A 19,469-nucleotide genomic window follows, 5' to 3' on the forward strand; every position below is an offset into this window, starting at 1 on the left:
GCAGGCTAGTATGCAGCAAGCAGGAACTATAACCGGCAGTGAGGCCCAGTCGTCACTGGCTTAAATACTATGATGGGCAAATCAGAAAGGAGGAGGACAGGGCTGATAACCAGCCTCAGGAGTCTGCTGATTAATTACTAGCTGGGAACTAGCATAGGTCATATTACAACCAGGAACATGTATGAATGACAAATAGAATCATGCGAGAGCTCCCTCTGGAGTTGGAGGATGTCCCTATAACCTCTACAAATACAACAGTGCATTGAAACTAATGCACATGCTCAGCTGCTACCTTACGCCAGGATGCGGCGTACTGCTGCGGCTCGTAACACATGTGAACTAAGTAACCAACAGGCAGGGCTGCCAAGAGGAATTCAGGGCCCCGGTACAACAACTTCATGGGGCCCCCTTATAGTTGAGAATGTAAAAAAATTGCTAGTGGGTGTGTTAATACAATTGGGGGCGTGGCTATGCATTATTGGGCATGGCCAGGCCACCCTCCTACAGACAAAAAGCCTGCATTGTTGTGTACACCATTGAACGGTCACCAAAAATTGGGATTGTCCCACTAGAATCACGACATTTCACAGACTCTGTTGCTCTCTTCTACCTGTTCTTCTCACTTTCACCACCTGTGCTGCAGGTTTCTTTAGTTGCGGCTTGTCTGGATCCTGGAATGTTGGGAGCCCTATTTGGAAAATAAAATGGGTACATTTGGAACATTACAGCCAGCCCCGGCGTTAAATCAATACCACCCACGATTAAGAATTATGCCTTCCTCCAGCCCCAACATTAAAATAATAGTATTCACATTTAATAAATAAAACCTATTTTCCTCCCTACAAACAGTCCCAGCATTAAATTAATAGTATTTACATTTCAGAAATATTGTCACTCACCGGACTGTGAGTGCTTCTTCCCGGACATTTAGGAACCGTGGTCGTCCTCCATCCTGAGGGACTGCGCATGCGCAGCCCTTTCTAAACCTTCAGTGTATGTTCCTTTAACTTAATTGGCAGATCAGGCAACCTCCCTATATTAAGCACCTGTGGTCAACACCACGTTGCCTGATCTTGGAGTCTCATTCCCCATGAGTCTCTGAAGGTGTTCCTGTGTTTCCTCGTTTATTCAGCCCAGCTGATTCCTGTGGTTTCCAAACCACTTCTACCTCTGTGGTTTCCAAACCACTTCTACTACTGTGGTTCCCATACCACTTCTACCATCTACTGTATCATCGTGACTGTGAGCTGATTCCTATCTGCTGCCTCCGTGCACTACAGTCTTCTAACCACTTCAACTCTACCATGTATTATTGGGACTGTTAGCTGATGCCTATCCGCTGCCTCCGTGCACTACAGTCTTTCATTCACATCCACTCACCTGTTCATGATTGTGACTGCCAGCTGATTCCTATCCGCTGCCTCCGTGCACTACAGTCTTCAACCTGCAACTCGTCTGTGTTTCATCATCGTGACTGCTAGCTGATTCCTATCCGCTGCCTCCGTGCACTACAGTCTTCAACCTGCAACTCGTCTGTGTTTCATCATCGTGACTGCTAGCTGATTCCTATCCGCTGCCTCCGTGCACTACAGTCTGCAACCTGCAACCCGTCTGTGTTTCATCGTGACTGTTTGGCTGATTCCTATCCGCTGCCTCTGTGCGCTTCAGTCTTCAGTCCTTGTCAACTCTCCCGTGTTTCCTTGAGTCTGCTGCCACTATTGCTACCCGCTATTCTCCGTGATCAACAGTTCCAGTTCAACTCTGCTCTCCCGTGTCCCATCGTTACTGCACCTGCTGGTTGCTATTGGCTACCTCCGTGTTCCCGCAGAGACCCGCTGCTGTTACTCCTCAGCGCTACTCATCCATCTACTGCTGATCCGCTCTCCACGCCTTCCTGTGTTCCCTGCTGGTCTACCTACCTGTGCGCTGCACCTGCTAGACCACCGCTTCACCCATCCAGGGACTTTGCATCCTGCCGGCCTCCTGCCGTTCAGGTATCTCTGCACTCCTGTCTGACTGCCTTCTCCTGAACCACGGTATGCATACTTCCCATTGACTGTGCTGTGTATTGCATACCTTGCTGGACTGTGTTGGTTCTTCTCTGGAGTGTGCTATCCGCTGAGTCTATTGCCATCATTGACTGTGTTATCTCGTGCTGGATTCCTTCTAGAGACTTTCTATATTGGCAGTGTTGTTCAGTCATTTATACATTTATATTGTGCATATTGCTGTGGATCAAAGTCAAGGTGCCCGTGTATATCTTGTGTTGCAGTCTCTCCCCGTGCACCTCCTCACATATATATTCAGTGGTACAACCTGCTGGTGGCAGACCACTGACCCCTGTTTCCAGTTTCACCTATTCCAGTATCCTCTCACATAGCAGTGGTACAACTTGCTAACGCAGACCACTGACTCCCCGGATACCTCCACTTGGATTCTATTCCTTCACTCAGACAGCGGTACAACTTGCTATCCGCAGACCGCTGACTCTCATCACCCCCTCGTTTCTGTTGGACATTCCTCCTCACTATAGCAGTGGTACAACTTGCTACCGCAGACCACTGACTACCTTCACGTGTCCTTTGTCCATACAGTTCCTCGTGTATTACTACCTCCATATTGCCAGTGCTGCTAGTCATAGACTTTCCTGAGCATCTCATCATCTGCTATTTCCTGTTCCGTGATCACCCTGCTACCAGAGTACCATATTACCACCTATACTGCTCTGGTAAGCCTATCACCTGGTGATCCCTGGGTAAAGACTCCTAGTGCCCGTGACAGTAAGATCAGGCCATGACAGACCCAGATACGGAACCTACTGCTAAAGAGATGCTGCAGCATCTGGTCAGCCGTGTGGAGCAACAGGATGCTCGCCAACAGCTGTTACTTCAATGTTACCAATCGTTAACCTCTCAAGGAACATCTGGACAGACTGTTACAGCTAATATTGAAGCTCCTGTGCTTTCCTCCGTTTCCCCAGTGCCATCCCAGGTGTCTACAGCTCCTACGCTTCACCTGCCTACTCCGTCAAAATATGACGGGGATCCCAAAACTTGTAGAGGTTTCCTTAACCAATGTTCAGTCCATTTTGAACTCCAACCTCAAAATTTTTCTACCCATCGTTCCAGAGTGGCCTATCTTATCTCATTGTTTTCTGGACAAGCCCTGGCTTGGGCCTCCCCTCTGTGGGAAAGAAACGATCCAATTCTACAAGATAGTGCCAAATTCATTTCCACGTTCCGAAGTGTGTTCGATGAACCAGGTCGTGTGACCTCCGCTGCTTCCAGCATTCTTCGTTTGCGACAAGGCTCCCATACAGTAGGACAGTATGTCATTCAATTTAGGATCTTAGCCTCTGAACTTCAGTGGAACACTGAAGCATTAGTTGCCGCCTTCTGGCAGGGGCTCTCCGATAAAATTAAAGATGCACTGACTACCCAAGAGCTTCCTTCGTCACTAGAAGATTTGATCTCTCTTTGCCATCGTGTAGATATGAGATTTCGTGAAAGAGAGTCTGAGAAAACAACGGCTGTTAAAGCACCTCTTCGTTTAAACCCTCAATTTCGTCCAGCTCCATCCTCTGTGATTCCCATGGAGATAGGACGTTCCAAATTATCTTCAGAGGAGAGGAAACGAAGAGTAAAGAATAGACTCTGTATCTATTGTGCTGATTCAACGCATATGCTCAGCTCTTGCCCTAAGAGATCGGGAAATGCCAGGCCCTAACTAGTTCTGGAGAGGTGAAGTTAGGGTCCCTGGAGTCCTCTCCATTGTCTATGAAATCTAAAGTCTGCGCTTTTGATGTTACGATTTCCTTTGCTACCAAATCCTTTGAGTCACAGGCATTGATTGATTCCGGAGCAGCAGGAAATTTCATTTCTAAATCACTAGTGAATCAATGGTCCCTACCAGTGATCACTTTAAAAACACCCATTACTGTGACGGCTATAGATGGATCACGCCTCATCAATGGTCTCATCACCCAGAGTACGTCTCCAGTAACCCTTCAGATTGGTGTACTACACCATGAAGAAATTTCGTTTTTAATTCTTCCAGTTACGACAAGTCCGATTGTCTTAGGCCTTCCATGGCTTCAGTGTCACTCTCCCCAGATTGACTGGCGCACCCCTCAAGTTACGTCTTGGGGGTCTGAATGTCACCATCGTTGTCTCTCTCAAGTTACTCCTCTTAAAGTACAGCAATCTTCCATCTCATCTTCCTCCCCGGGACTCCCTCCTCAGTATGCTTCATTTGCCGATGTGTTTGATAAAGCTCAGTCTGAACGTCTTCCTCCTCATCGTTCTTGGGATTGTCCGATCGACCTTCTACCTGGCAAGACTCCTCCCAGGGGTCGGGTCTATCCTCTCTCGTTACCTGAAACTCAAGCCACATCTGAGTACATACAGGGAATCTCCAGCGTGGGTTCATTCGACCTTCCACCTCTCCCGCTGGAGCTGGGTTCTTCTTCGTCAAAAAGAAGGATGGATCATTACGCCCTTGTATAGATTTTCGTGGACTCAACGCCATTACTATCAAGAATCGGTATCCCATTCCGCTGATCACTGAGCTATTTGATCGCATCAAGGGAGCTCGGATATTTACTAAGTTGGATCTTCGTGGTGCCTACAATTTAATTAGAATCCGTTCCGGTGACGAATGGAAGACCGCGTTCAACACCAGAGATGGGCATTACGAATATTTAGTAATGCCCTTCGGGCTGTGTAATGCCCCCACTGTTTTCCAGGGTTTCATCAATGAGATCTTTCGGGACTTATTATATGTATGTGTCGTTGTCTACCTGGACGACATATTGATCTTCTCACAGGACCTGCCTTCTCATCACCAACATGTGGCAGAGGTCCTCTCCAGACTACGGAAAAACTCATTGTTCTGTAAATTGGAAAAATGTTCATTCGAGTTACCCCAGATTCCATTCTTGGGGTATATAGTTTCCGGAGTTGGCCTGAAGATGGATCCAGACAAAGTAAATGCTGTACTACATTGGCCTCAGCCAACTACTCTTCGTGCCATCCAGCGTTTTTTAGGTTTTGCCAATTACTATAGACGCTTCATTCAAGACTTTTCATCCATTGCATCTCCTATTGTGGCCCTAACTCGGAAAGGGGCTAATACTAAGCAATGGTCATCTGAGGCTCTCCAAGCCTTTCAAATTCTCAAAGAGTCCTTCTCGTCTGCTCCCATTCTTCGACAGCCTGATGTGACACTCCCCTTCTTCCTAGAAGTAGATGCCTCTAATGTGGGCTTAGGAGCTATTCTCTCCCAACGCTCGGAGCAACAAAAATTACATCCTTGTGCCTTCTACTCTCGGGGTCTTCTGCCCGCAGAGAAAAATTATACTATCGGGGACAAGGAGTTGCTGGCCATCAAAGCTGCATTAGAGGAATGGAGATACTTGTTGGAAGGAGCTCGCCATCCGGTGACGATCTTCACGGATCATAAGAACTTGTCATATTTGCAATCTGCCCAATGCTTGAACCCTCGTCAAGCAAGATGGTCTCTTTTCTTTTCCCGTTTTGAATTAATTATAACCTTCAAACCAGCCGCTAAGAACAAGAAAGCTGACGCTCTATCTCGAGCTTTTGTGACGTCCTCTGATGTAGAAGAGGTTCCCAACCATGCTATTCTAGACCCCAAATGTATTTCTCTGGCTGCTTCATCCACCAAAATGCTACCATTTGGGAAGACCCTCGTGCCTCCTACTCTGAGGAGGAAAATCCTTTCGTGGTTCCATGCCTCTCGTTTTTCTGGACACGCCGGTGAACACAAGACCTTTGAGATTCTCTCTCGAAGTTACTGGTGGCCTTCAATGAGGAGAGACGTCAAAGAGTTTATTGCTTCCTGTGATTTATGTTCTCAGTTCAAATCCTCCCGCAGAACTCCAGCAGGGTTGCTGCGACCACTACCCATTCCGTCCAAGCCTTGGACCCATATTAGTATGGATTTCGTTACTGATTTGCCACCAAGTAAGAATCACAATACTATTTGGGTAGTGGTAGACAGATTTTCGAAGATGGCTCATTTCGTCCCTCTGTCCGGTTTACCTTCCTCGTCTACTCTGGCTGAACATTTCATTAAAGAAATCTTCCGCATCCATGGATGTCCGTCTGAGATTGTGTCAGATAGAGGAGTACAATTCGTTTCCAGATTCTGGCGGGCCCTTTGTAAAACCTTGGGCATACGATTAGCACTCTCATCGTCTTACCATCCGCAATCTAACGGACAAACGGAACGAGTCAATCAAGATCTTGAGACTTTTATTAGGATGTTCTCTTCAGCCAACCAAGACAACTGGGTAGAATTGCTCCCTTGGGCTGAATTCGCCCATAACAACATGTACCATGAGTCATCATCCAAAACTCCATTCTTTGTGGTCTACGGTCACCATCCGTCTTTTCCGGAATTTCCTGCCCTCCCGCCCACCCAAGTTCCTGCTGTGGAGACTGCTTGTCAGACCTTCAAAAATATCTGGTCTCAGGTCAAAACCTGTTTAAAGAAGACATCTAACAAATATAAGTCTTTCGCAGATAAGAAGAGGCGGGCTATTCCACCACTAAAAATTGGAGATCGTGTCTGGTTATCTACCAAAAATATTCGTTTGAAGGTTCCATCTATGAAATTCGCCCCTCGTTTTATTGGTCCATATAGGATCATTCAAGTTATCAATCCAGTATGTGTTAAACTTCTTCTTCCTAAGAATCTTCGGATTTCCAATGCCTTCCATGTGTCCTTGCTCAAACCTCTCATTATCAACCGTTTCTCGGCTCCTCCCTCAGCACCGCAGCCAGTTCAAGTTCATCAGGAGGAGGATTTCGAGATTACTGAGGTATTGGATGCAAAAATTTCGCGAGGAGTCCTCCGTTTCCTCGTTCATTGGAAGGGCTTTGGTCCTGAAGAGCGTTCATGGATCAAAGCTGAAGATCTTAATGCTCCTGCCCTTCTGAAGAAGTTTTATTCCAAAAATCCGGACAAGCCCGGTTCCAGGCGTTCTGTGCCCACCTTTAAAAGGGGGGGTACTGTCACTCACCGGACTGTGAGTGCTTCTTCCCGGACATTTAGGAACCGTGGTCGTCCTCCATCCTGAGGGACTGCGCATGCGCAGCCCTTTCTAAACCTTCAGTGTATGTTCCTTTAACTTAATTGGCAGATCAGGCAACCTCCCTATATTAAGCACCTGTGGTCAACACCACGTTGCCTGATCTTGGAGTCTCATTCCCCATGAGTCTCTGAAGGTGTTCCTGTGTTTCCTCGTTTATTCAGCCCAGCTGATTCCTGTGGTTTCCAAACCACTTCTACCTCTGTGGTTTCCAAACCACTTCTACTACTGTGGTTCCCATACCACTTCTACCATCTACTGTATCATCGTGACTGTGAGCTGATTCCTATCTGCTGCCTCCGTGCACTACAGTCTTCTAACCACTTCAACTCTACCATGTATTATTGGGACTGTTAGCTGATGCCTATCCGCTGCCTCCGTGCACTACAGTCTTTCATTCACATCCACTCACCTGTTCATGATTGTGACTGCCAGCTGATTCCTATCCGCTGCCTCCGTGCACTACAGTCTTCAACCTGCAACTCGTCTGTGTTTCATCATCGTGACTGCTAGCTGATTCCTATCCGCTGCCTCCGTGCACTACAGTCTTCAACCTGCAACTCGTCTGTGTTTCATCATCGTGACTGCTAGCTGATTCCTATCCGCTGCCTCCGTGCACTACAGTCTGCAACCTGCAACCCGTCTGTGTTTCATCGTGACTGTTTGGCTGATTCCTATCCGCTGCCTCTGTGCGCTTCAGTCTTCAGTCCTTGTCAACTCTCCCGTGTTTCCTTGAGTCTGCTGCCACTATTGCTACCCGCTATTCTCCGTGATCAACAGTTCCAGTTCAACTCTGCTCTCCCGTGTCCCATCGTTACTGCACCTGCTGGTTGCTATTGGCTACCTCCGTGTTCCCGCAGAGACCCGCTGCTGTTACTCCTCAGCGCTACTCATCCATCTACTGCTGATCCGCTCTCCACGCCTTCCTGTGTTCCCTGCTGGTCTACCTACCTGTGCGCTGCACCTGCTAGACCACCGCTTCACCCATCCAGGGACTTTGCATCCTGCCGGCCTCCTGCCGTTCAGGTATCTCTGCACTCCTGTCTGACTGCCTTCTCCTGAACCACGGTATGCATACTTCCCATTGACTGTGCTGTGTATTGCATACCTTGCTGGACTGTGTTGGTTCTTCTCTGGAGTGTGCTATCCGCTGAGTCTATTGCCATCATTGACTGTGTTATCTCGTGCTGGATTCCTTCTAGAGACTTTCTATATTGGCAGTGTTGTTCAGTCATTTATACATTTATATTGTGCATATTACTGTGGATCAAAGTCAAGGTGCCCGTGTATATCTTGTGTTGCAGTCTCTCCCCGTGCACCTCCTCACATATATATTCAGTGGTACAACTTGCTGGTGGCAGACCACTGACCCCTGTTTCCAGTTTCACCTATTCCAGTATCCTCTCACATAGCAGTGGTACAACTTGCTAACGCAGACCACTGACTCCCCGGATACCTCCACTTGGATTCTATTCCTTCACTCAGACAGCGGTACAACTTGCTATCCGCAGACCGCTGACTCTCATCACCCCCTCGTTTCTGTTGGACATTCCTCCTCACTATAGCAGTGGTACAACTTGCTACCGCAGACCACTGACTACCTTCACGTGTCCTTTGTCCATACAGTTCCTCGTGTATTACTACCTCCATATTGCCAGTGCTGCTAGTCATAGACTTTCCTGAGCATCTCATCATCTGCTATTTCCTGTTCCGTGATCACCCTGCTACCAGAGTACCATATTACCACCTATACTGCTCTGGTAAGCCTATCACCTGGTGATCCCTGGGTAAAGACTCCTAGTGCCCGTGACAAATATACCTATTTCCCGCAACCGTCACTGCCATTAAATAATTTATAGGCACATTTAATAAAGAGACCTCATTCTCCCCAAACTCACCCCCACATTCAGTAGCGCCCAAACCACCCCATCTTAAATTAATAGTCCCTACTATTGTGCCTCTCTCCCCCCTTTCTCCTCATACTGTGCCTCTCTCCCCTCCTCTTTTTCCTCATACTGTGCCTCTCACCATTTTTTCTCATACTGTGCCTCTCCCCCTTTTTTTCATGTTGTGCCTCTCTCCCCCCTTTTTCCTCATACTGTGCCTCCCTCCTTTTTTCTCATGCTGTGCCTCTCCCCCTTTTTTCTCATACTGTGCCTCTCTCCCCCTTTTTCCCTCACACTGTGCCTCTCTTCCACCTTTTTCCTCATACTGTGCCTCTCCCCCCCCTTTTTTCTCATGTTGTGCCTATCCCCCTTTTTTCTCATGCTGTGCCTCTCTCCCCCCCTTTTTTCCTTACTGTGCCTTTCCCCCACCTTTTTCCTTACTGTGCCTCTCTCTCCCCCTTTTTCTTTACTGTACCTCTCCCCCCCTTTTTCCTTACTGTGCCTCTCTCCCCCCCTTTTTTCATACTGTGCCTCTCCCCCCCCCCTTTTTCCTCACACTGTGCCTCTCTCCCACCTTTTTCCTCATACTGTGCCTCTCCCCCCCCTTTTTTCTCATGTTGTGCCTATCCTCCTTTTTTCTCATGCTGTGCCTCTCTCCCCCCCTTTTTTCCTTACTGTGCCTTTCCCCCACCCTTTTCCTTTTTGTGCCTCTCTCTTCCCCTTTTTCCTTACTGTACCTCTCCCCCCCTTTTTCCTTACTGTGCCTCTCTCCCCCCCTTTTTTCGTACTGTGCCTCTCCCCCCCCCCTTTTTCCTTACTGTGCCTCTCTCCCCCCTTTTTCCTTACTGTGCCTCTCTCCCCCCTTTTTCCTTACTGCGCCTCTCTCTCCCCCTTTTTTCCTTACTGCGCCTCTCCCCCCTTTTTTCCTTACTGTGCCTCTCTCTCCCACTTTTTTCTTACTGTGCCTCCGGCACGACGATCAGGTGAGTATATCTTTTTTTTTTTTTTTTTTTACTACCCTGCTCCCCCCACCAACGAAGGGTCGGAGCCCCGAGCCTGCCCGCAACACCCCCGCTGCGATAAAAAACAAAAAAAAGCTTCAGAAGAAAAAAAAACGATTAAGCCATACAAAAAAAATAATCGTGGCCAGTAGCCGGGTAATTAGTACCCGCACCGCCCTCCTCTTGGCAGCCCTGCCAACAAGTAACCAACACACAGGCCTGTCCATGTAAACGTAGCACGAGAGCTAATGTGAAAGTTTAAAACTATGTCAGAAAGTATTTTAGACAATTAAGATTTGCGAGAGATAAACCAGGTGACTCACAAATTGCCTAAGACCCACCTTTACCTGCAACATGAACATATTAGAATTATACAACTGTACAGCATTTGATTTTCATCATGATTTATCTTTCAGGATCTGTTTGAGAAAGAAGAAGAATGTGTTGACCCTCTATTTTTGGACCAGCAATATTCATCACAGCTGTGTGAATCAGACATTCATTCCAGTTCTCCTATAACACAAAGTGACAGTGAAGTCTTTATTTATGGGAGTACTGACCATATTGCAACCATAAGCCCCTCACTACTCGAAGTGTGAGTGTCTTCCAGCTTCTGCTACTTAAAGTTGATGTTGATGCTGCGAGGAGTTTTTTATAAATTCTTATTTTTACTGCTGACTAATAGCATGATTATGCTGCTTACCTTGGTACCCCCCACCATTAGCACAATCTAAGCATCTCTGCATGAAAGTATTGTGACTGCCTGAAACTCCAGTGCACTGTAGTAAGTGAAAGATGGTCATTGCACCTGTGACTTCCTACAATACATTGAACCTCCAGTCTGCTAAAAGCTATCCAAGCAGAGATATAAATTCCAAAATACTGAACTGTGTCCAGAGAGTACACTACATCTATACATATATGGTTTTAAAGTCTATATGTATGTCATATGTGTGTCTACTTTTTTCAGACTGCTTTTACACACTAAAGAATCCCATCAAGACCGCATCAGCATCAAAAAGACGTTAACAACTGTTTGGAAAATGATAGCTACTCACAGGTTTGTCAAGAATAAGCTCAGAATGTTGACATGATTTACTCATTTTGCCAATATGAACCTATTGTTTCCAGTTAAAACTACAGTATTGCCTCTAAAGCACCAACCATGACAAAATGCTTGAATATGTAGGACTGTTAAAGACTGTTATGATTATCCTAATTATATAATTAATATAGAACACCACAAAAGGTTCAGCATTGCCATAAAGAGAGTATAGGACGAAACTGTACTTAGCATAACAGGAAAATACAATAAACACAGGGCAGTTAAAATATCAACTCTGCTAGGAACAGACACACAGGGAAAAGAGGTATGAGTGAATCCCAGAATACTTAGAAACTAGAAAAGAGAAGGAGGAGAGATGGGGGAATGAACTAAAGCAAGCTGAACCTGTGACCAGGAGTGTGGGTGCAACTAGCAGGATCAGAGCCAGTGATAGACATGCGAAGGCAAGGGAGATGAGGAGACCAAGGACGAGGCCTGGTGACAAAATGAAGGTAACAGGAGGAGGAGGACATTGGTTTAGAGGGACCTGATTGCCGGAGCTTGCACTCTACGCCCATAAAAGCTACCACATGCTTCCTTCACAGTATTGAATGCAAATTAATTTGTGGGGCAAATAGCTGGAGTTTGGGGGAGTGGCAGTCGACCCCCTTCATTTCTGGGACTCGCCCTGTTGCAGCCAAGCACCTCCAGCAATAACAGCTAGAATACAAGAGCTAACCGATACAGCAATGAAAACTGAACTGGAGATTTTAACTTCCGTTAAGAACATATTGACATAAGGTCATGTTAGGGGTGCCGTCTTCTGGGGTAGACAGCTGCACTTTACATGCACATAGGTCACACCAATCCAGTGCTTTGGTTTAAATAGCCTCAGCTAGTTTTATTGACTAGCATGAAAATAAACAAAATCCTTGCATCTCTGACTTCTAACTAATACACAGGAACTCCCTATCTAAAGTAAGGAACCTAGTGTCCCACACGCATAAAAAACAACAGAACTCAAAATGCAGTATCTCTCAGGAGCCATTTGACCTCCTCCCCAGGTATTGCGAGACTGAATGAACTGCCTAGCAGCCTTTTAATAGCACATCATCAGGTGCAACTTCTGATTACTAGCAATCTGCTAGCTGGTTGGAAAACCCGAAATAGACATTATAAATGGAACCCATCCTTCTCTCTTCTCTCATATCCCAGGGACCCTTATATTGGCTCTTCCTACAGCCGAACACACTCTTTGGGAAGCTTTACAATCTCCCTGGGGTATTTAAAACACAAATGTCAGAAATTCAGGACTTATACCTGCCATTTACTACTTTCCCAGTGTTTTTTGTCACAATATATAATCAATACAGCTCCTAAATGAAAAGGAGCTGTGACTGTGAAGCTTAGGAGCTGTTTTTGCATCTAACACTTCAATTGGTCAGGTCTATTAATCGGTGGGTTGGAAAAATTGTAGCTCAAATTCCTTGGGTTAAGGGGTTTGTAAAACCTCCTCCTATTATCTGTTCTTGGAGTATCTTTGATGAGTGGTGACCTAGAGGGCCTAGGATAATTTGTATTCTGATGTCTGCCCAGATGTGGCTTTTTGCTTTGTTCTCTTGGTAGCCTAGAAGTCCTTAGGTCCCTTGGATATTGGTGCCTGGCAGGGAAAGGCTTATTTGTGTATGGACGTGAGTATTGTCTCTTATCATTCCCTTGTGTGGGTGGGTTTTCAGTTCCTAGAAAGAAACTATGACTCTGTGTCTGTGGAACAAGCCATTTCCACTGTCAGAGACACTAATAGGGAACATATCATGAACAGAAACAAAGAAGATACAACGTTCATTGAGATTCCCTTTATTAACCAATACAGTAAGGATGCTAAGAAGATAGAGCATATTGTAAATAAACACTGGAAGGTTTTATTAGAAGATGACAAATTGAAGGGTCACATCTCAAATAAACTGAGATTCATATATACCAAAGCCCAAAGTCTAAAAACAAAACTAGTCAAGAGCACTATTCCACCCAGCATATCCACCACGAACAATACCTGGCTCAATGAGAATAGAATTGGGTTCTATCATTGCAATAGATGTGGAGCATGCAGGGAAAGCAATACCAGCTCCACCAAACCCACCACCCAATTTACTTCCCATACTGCCGGGGAAAACTTCACTATAGATGACAAGATCACCTGCGATACCACAGGGGTTATTTACCTCCTGCAATGCCGCTGTGGATTGCAATACGTAGGCAGAACTATTAGGAAACTACATATCCGCATTTCCGAACATCAGAGAAATATACGGAATGTGTTCGATAAACATAGTGTCTCTGATCACTTCGCTAAACACCTGTCACTCACCGGACTGTGAGTGCTTCTTCCCGTATATTTAGGAACCGTGGTCGTCCTCCATCCTGAGGGTCTGCGCATGCGCAGCCCTTTCAAACCCTTCAGTACCTGTTCCTTTAACTTAATTGGCAGATCAGGCAACACTCCCTATATTAAGCACCTGTGGTCAATACCACGTTGCCTGACCTTGGAGTCTCATTCCCCATGAGCCTCTGAAGGTGTTCCTGTGTTTCCTCGTGTATTCAGCGCTGCTGATTCCTGTGGTTTCCAGACCACTTCTACCCCTGTGGTCTCCAGACCACTTCTACCCCTGTGGTTTCCATACCACTTCTACTCCTGTGGTTTCCTAACCACTTCAACCCTCCTGTGTATCATCGTGACTGTTAGCTGATTCCTATCCGCTGCCTCCGTGCACTACAGTCTTCAAGCCACTTCAACTCTGCTATGTATCATCGTGACTGTTAGCTGATTCCTATCCGCTGCCTCCGTGCACTACAGTCTTCAAGCCACTTCAACTCTGCTATGTATCATCGTGACTGTTAGCTGATTCCTATCCGCTGCCTCCGTGCACTACAGTCTTCAATCTACTTCGACTCACCTGTGTGCCATCATGACTGTTAGCTGATTCCTATCCGCTGCCTCCGTGCACTACAGTCTTCAATCTACTTCAACTCGCCTGTGTTTCATCGTGACTGTTTGGCTGATTCCTATCCGCTGCCTCCGTGTGCTTCAGTCTTCAGCTCATCTCATCTCTCCCGTGTTTCCTCGAGACTGCTACAGCTGATTTCTATCCGCTACTCTCCGTGCTCAACAGTTCCAGCTCAGCTCTGCTCTCCCGTGTTTCATCGTTGCTGCACCTGCTGGTTGCTATCCGCTACCTCCGTGTATCTGCAGAGTCCTGCTGCTGCTACTTCTCAGTTCTACTCGTCCTACAACAGCTGACCCGCTCTCCGTGCTTCTTCGTGTTCCCGCTGGTCTCTACTCGCCAGTCTGCATCGGATCTGCGCCTCACTGTTTTCATCTCATCTAGATCATCGCTACTCTTCAGGGTCCTCCAGGAGTCCAGTCCTACATACTACTGCTTCCTGAGTATTTGTTCCCCTGCTGGTTTACCTACCTGTGCGCTGCACCTACTTGATTACCGCTTCACCCCTCCAGGGACTTCGCATCCTGCCGGCCTCCAGCCGTTCAGGTATCTCTGCACTCCTGTCTGACAGCCTGCTTCTGAACCACGGTATGCATACTTCTCATTGACTGTGCTGGTGTATTGCATATCTTGCTGGACTGTGTTTGTTCTCCTCTGGAGTTTACTATCCGCTGAGACTATTGCCATCATTGACTGTGTTATCTTGTGCCGGATTACCTCAAGTGACTTTCTATTATTGCAGTGCTGTTCAGTCATTAATATATTGTGCATGTTATTGTGGATCAAGTTTAAGGTGCCCGTGTATCCCCTGTATTGCAGTCTCTCCCCGTGCTCCTCCTCACATATATATTCAGTGGTACAACTTGCTAGAGGCAGACCACTGATCCCTGTTTCCTGTGTCACCTGTTCCAGTATCCTCTCACATAGCAGTGGTACAACTTGCTAACGCAGACCACTGACTCCCCGGATACCTCCACTTGGATTTCATTCCTTCACTCAGACAGCGGTACAACTTGCTATCCGCAGACCGCTGACTCTCATCACCTCCTCGTTTCTGTTGGACATTCCTCCTCACTATAGCAGTGGTACAACTTGCTACCGCAGACCACTGACTACCCTCACGTGTCCTTTGTCCATACAGTTCCTCGTGTATTACTACATCCATATTACCAGTGCTGCTAGTCATAGACTTTCCTGAGCATCTCTATCATCTACTATTTCCTGTTCCGTGATCACCCTGCTACCAGAGTACCATATTACCATCTATACTGCTCTGGTAAGCCTATCACCTGGTGATCCCTGGGTAAAGACTCCTAGTGCCCGTGACAGTAAGATCAGGCCATGACAGACCCAGATACGGAACCTACAGCCAAAGAGATGCTGCAGCATCTGGTCACCCGTGTGGAGCAACAGGATGCTCGCCAACAGCTGTTACTTCAATGCTACCAGTCGTTAGCCTCCCAAGGACCATCTGGACAGCCTGTTACAGCTAATGTTGAAGCTCCTGTGCTTTCCTCCGTTTCCCCAGTGCCATCCCAGGTGTCTACAGCTCCCACGCTTCACCTGCCTACTCCGTCAAAGTACGATGGAGACCCCAAAACTTGTAGGGGTTTCCTTAACCAATGCTCAGTTCATTTTGAGCTCCAACCTCAAAATTTTTCTACCCACCGTTCCAGAGTGGCCTATCTTATCTCATTGTTTTCTGGACAAACTCTGGCTTGGGCCTCCCCTCTGTGGGAGAGAAACGATCCTGTATTACAAGATAGTGCCAAATTCATTTCTATGTTCCGAAGTGTGTTCGATGAACCAGGTCGTGTGACCTCCGCTGCTTCCAGCATTCTTCGTTTACGTCAAGGTTCTCATACAGTAGGCCAGTACGTCATTCAATTTAGGATATTAGCCTCTGAACTTCAGTGGAACACTGAAGCATTAATTGCCGCCTTCTGGCAGGGACTCTCCGATAAAATTAAAGATGCACTGACTACCCAAGAGCTTCCTTCGTCACTAGAAGATTTGATCTCTCTTTGCCATCGTGTAGACATGAGGTTTCGTGAAAGAGAATCTGAGAAAACAACTTCAGTTAAAGCACCTCTTCGCTCAACCCCTCAGTTTCGTCCAGCTTCACCTTCCGTGATTCCCATGGAGATAGGACGTTCCAAATTATCTTTAGAAGAGAGGAAACGAAGAGTAAAGAATAGACTTTGTATCTATTGTGCTAATTCCACACATATGCTCAGTTCTTGCCCTAAGAAATCGGGAAATGCCAGGCCCTAACTAGTTCTGGAGAGGTGAAGTTAGGGTCCCTGGAGTCCTCTCCATCTTCTATGAAATTAAAAGTCTGCGCTTTTGATGTTACGATTTCCTTTGCTACCAAATCCTTTGAGTCTCAGGCACTGATTGATTCTGGAGCAGCAGGAAATTTCATTTCTAAATCCCTAGTGAATCAATGGTACCTACCAGTGATTACTTTGAAAACACCGATTACTGTGACTGCTATAGATGGATCACGTCTCATCAATGGTCTCATCACTCAGAGTACGTCTCCAGTAACACTTCAGATTGGTGTGCTACACCATGAAGAGATCTCGTTTTTAATTCTTCCAGTTACGACAAGTCCGATTGTCTTAGGCCTTCCATGGCTTCAATGTCATTCTCCCCAGATTGACTGGCGCACTCCTCAAGTTACGTCTTGGGGAGCTGAATGTCATCATCGTTGTCTTTCTCAAGTCATTCCTCTTAAAGTACAGCAATCTTCCATCTCATCTTCCTCACCGGGACTCCCTCCTCAGTATGCTTCATTTGCCGATGTTTTTGATAAAGCTCAGTCTGAACGTCTTCCTCCTCATCGTTCTTGGGATTGTCCGATCGATCTTCTACCTGGCAAGACTCCTCCTAGGGGTCGGGTCTATCCACTTTCGTTACCTGAAACTCAAGCCACATCTGAGTACATCCAGGAGAATCTCCAGCGAGGGTTCATTCGACCTTCCACCTCTCCCGCTGGAGCCGGATTCTTCTTCGTAAAAAAGAAGGATGGATCACTACGCCCCTGCATAGATTTTCGTGGACTCAATGCCATTACTATTAAGAATCGGTATCCCATTCCGTTGATCACTGAGTTATTTGATCGCATCAAGGGAGCTCGGATCTTTACCAAGTTGGATCTTCGTGGTGCCTATAATTTAATTAGAATCCGTCCCGGTGACGAATGGAAGACAGCGTTCAACACCAGAGATTGGCATTATGAATATCTAGTAATGCCTTTCGGGTTGTGCAATGCCCCCGCTGTTTTCCAAGGCTTCGTTAATGAGATCTTTCGGGACTTATTATATGTATGTGTCGTTGTCTACCTGGACGACATATTGATCTTTTCACAGGACCTGCCTTCTCATCACCAACATGTGGCAGAGGTCCTTTCCAGACTCCGGGAAAATTCATTATTCTGTAAACTAGAAAAATGTTCATTTGAGTTGCCCCAGATTCCATTTTTGGGGTATATTGTTTCCGGAGTTGGCCTGAAGATGGATCCAGACAAGGTGAATGCTGTATTACATTGGCCCCAGCCAACTACTCTTCGTGCTATCCAGCGTTTTTTAGGTTTCGCCAATTACTATAGACGCTTCATTCAAGACTTCTTGTCCATTGCATCTCCTATTGTGGCCCTGACTCGTAAAGGGGCCAATACTAAGCAATGGTCATCCGAGGCCCTCCAAGCCTTTCAAATTCTTAAAGAGTCCTTCTCCTCTGCTCCCATTCTTCGACAGCCTGATGTGACACTTCCCTTCTTCCTAGAAGTAGATGCCTCTAATGTGGGCTTAGGAGCCATTCTCTCCCAACGCTCGGACCAACAAAAATTCCATCCTTGTGCCTTTTACTCTCGGGGTCTCCTGCCTGAAGAGAAAAATTACACGATCAGGACAAGGAGTTGCTGGCTATCAAAGTTGCATTAGAGGAGTGGAGATACTTATTGGAAGGAGCTCGTCATCCGGTGACGATTTTCACAGATCATAAGAACCTGTCATATCTACAGTCTGCCCAATGCTTGAATCCTCGTCAAGCAAGATGGTCTCTTTTCTTTTCCCGTTTCGAATTAATCATAACCTTCAAACCAGCTGCCAAGAACAAGAAAGCTGACGCTCTATCTCGAGCTTTTGTGACGTCCTCTGACGTTGAAGAGGTTTCCAACCATTCTATATTAGACCCCAAATGTATTTCACTGGCTGCTTCGTCCACCAAAGTGCTACCATTTGGGAAGACCCTCATGCCTCCTACTCTGAGGAGGAAAATCCTTTCGTGGTTCCATTCTTCTCGTTTTTCTGGACATGCTGGTGAACGCAAGACCTTTGAGATTTTCTCTCGAAGTTACTGGTGGCCCTCGATGAGGAGAGACATCAAAGAGTTTGTTGCTTCCTGTGAATTGTGTTCTCAGTTCAAATCCTCCCGCAGAACTCCAGCGGGGTTGCTGCAACCACTACCCATTCCGGTCAAGCCCTGGACCCATATTAGTATGGACTTTGTTACTGATCTGCCATCTAGTAAAAATTGTAATACTATTTGGGTAGTGGTAGACAGATTTTCGAAGATTGCTCATTTTGTCCCTTTGTCTGGTTTGCCTTCCTCGTCTACTCTGGCTGAACATTTCGTTAAAGAAATCTTTCGTATCCATGGATGTCCGTCTGAGATTGTGTCAGATAGAGGAGTACAATTCGTTTAAAGATTCTGGCGGGCCCTTTGTAAAACCTTGGGCATACGATTAGCACTCTCATCTTCTTACCATCCGCAATCAAACGGACAAACTGAACGGGTCAATCAAGATCTCGAGACCTTTATAAGGATGTTCTCATCAGCCAATCAAGACAACTGGGTAGAATTGCTTCCTTGGGCTGAATTCGCCCATAACAACATGTACCATGAGTCATCGTCCAAAACGCCATTCTTTGTGGTTTACGGTCACCATCCGTCTTTTCCGGAATTTCCTGCCCTCCCTCCCACCCAAGTTCCTGCTGTAGAGACTGTTTGTCAGACCTTCAAAAACATCTGGTCTCAGGTCAAAACCTGTTTAAAGAAGACATCTGACAAATATAAGTCTTTCGCAGATAAGAAGAGGCGGGCTATTCCACCACTAAAAATTGGAGATCGTGTCTGGTTATCTACCAAAAATATTCGTTTGAAGGTCCCATCTATGAAATTCGCTCCTCGTTTTATTGGTCCATATAGGATCATTCAAGTAATAAATCCAGTTTGTGTCAAACTTCTACTTCCTAAGAATCTTCGTATTTCCAATGCCTTCCATGTGTCCTTGCTCAAACCTCTCATCATCAACCGTTTCTCGACTCCTCCTTCAGCACCTCAGCCAGTTCAAGTTCTTCAGGAGGAAGATTTCGAGATTACTCAGGTATTGGACGCAAAAATTTCGCGAGGAGT

General features: G+C 46.3%; 1 protein-coding gene across 7 annotated transcripts in view; it reads left to right on the forward strand.

The window, feature by feature from the left end:
* BRD8 (bromodomain containing 8) overlaps window positions 1-19,469 on the forward strand; it is a 104,602-nt gene that overhangs the window by 73,933 nt on the left and 11,200 nt on the right. For all 7 annotated transcript variants that reach the window (XM_075209106.1, XM_075209107.1, XM_075209110.1 and 4 more), the window contains 2 exons: window positions 10,418-10,596; window positions 10,972-11,061. In XM_075209106.1, coding sequence (XP_075065207.1) covers window positions 10,418-10,596; window positions 10,972-11,061 — 269 coding nt within the window. The remainder of the gene's footprint in view (window positions 1-10,417; window positions 10,597-10,971; window positions 11,062-19,469) is intronic.

This window comes from Mixophyes fleayi, chromosome 4 (genome assembly GCF_038048845.1).
Source record: "Mixophyes fleayi isolate aMixFle1 chromosome 4, aMixFle1.hap1, whole genome shotgun sequence".
NCBI lineage: Eukaryota > Metazoa > Chordata > Amphibia > Anura > Limnodynastidae > Mixophyes > Mixophyes fleayi.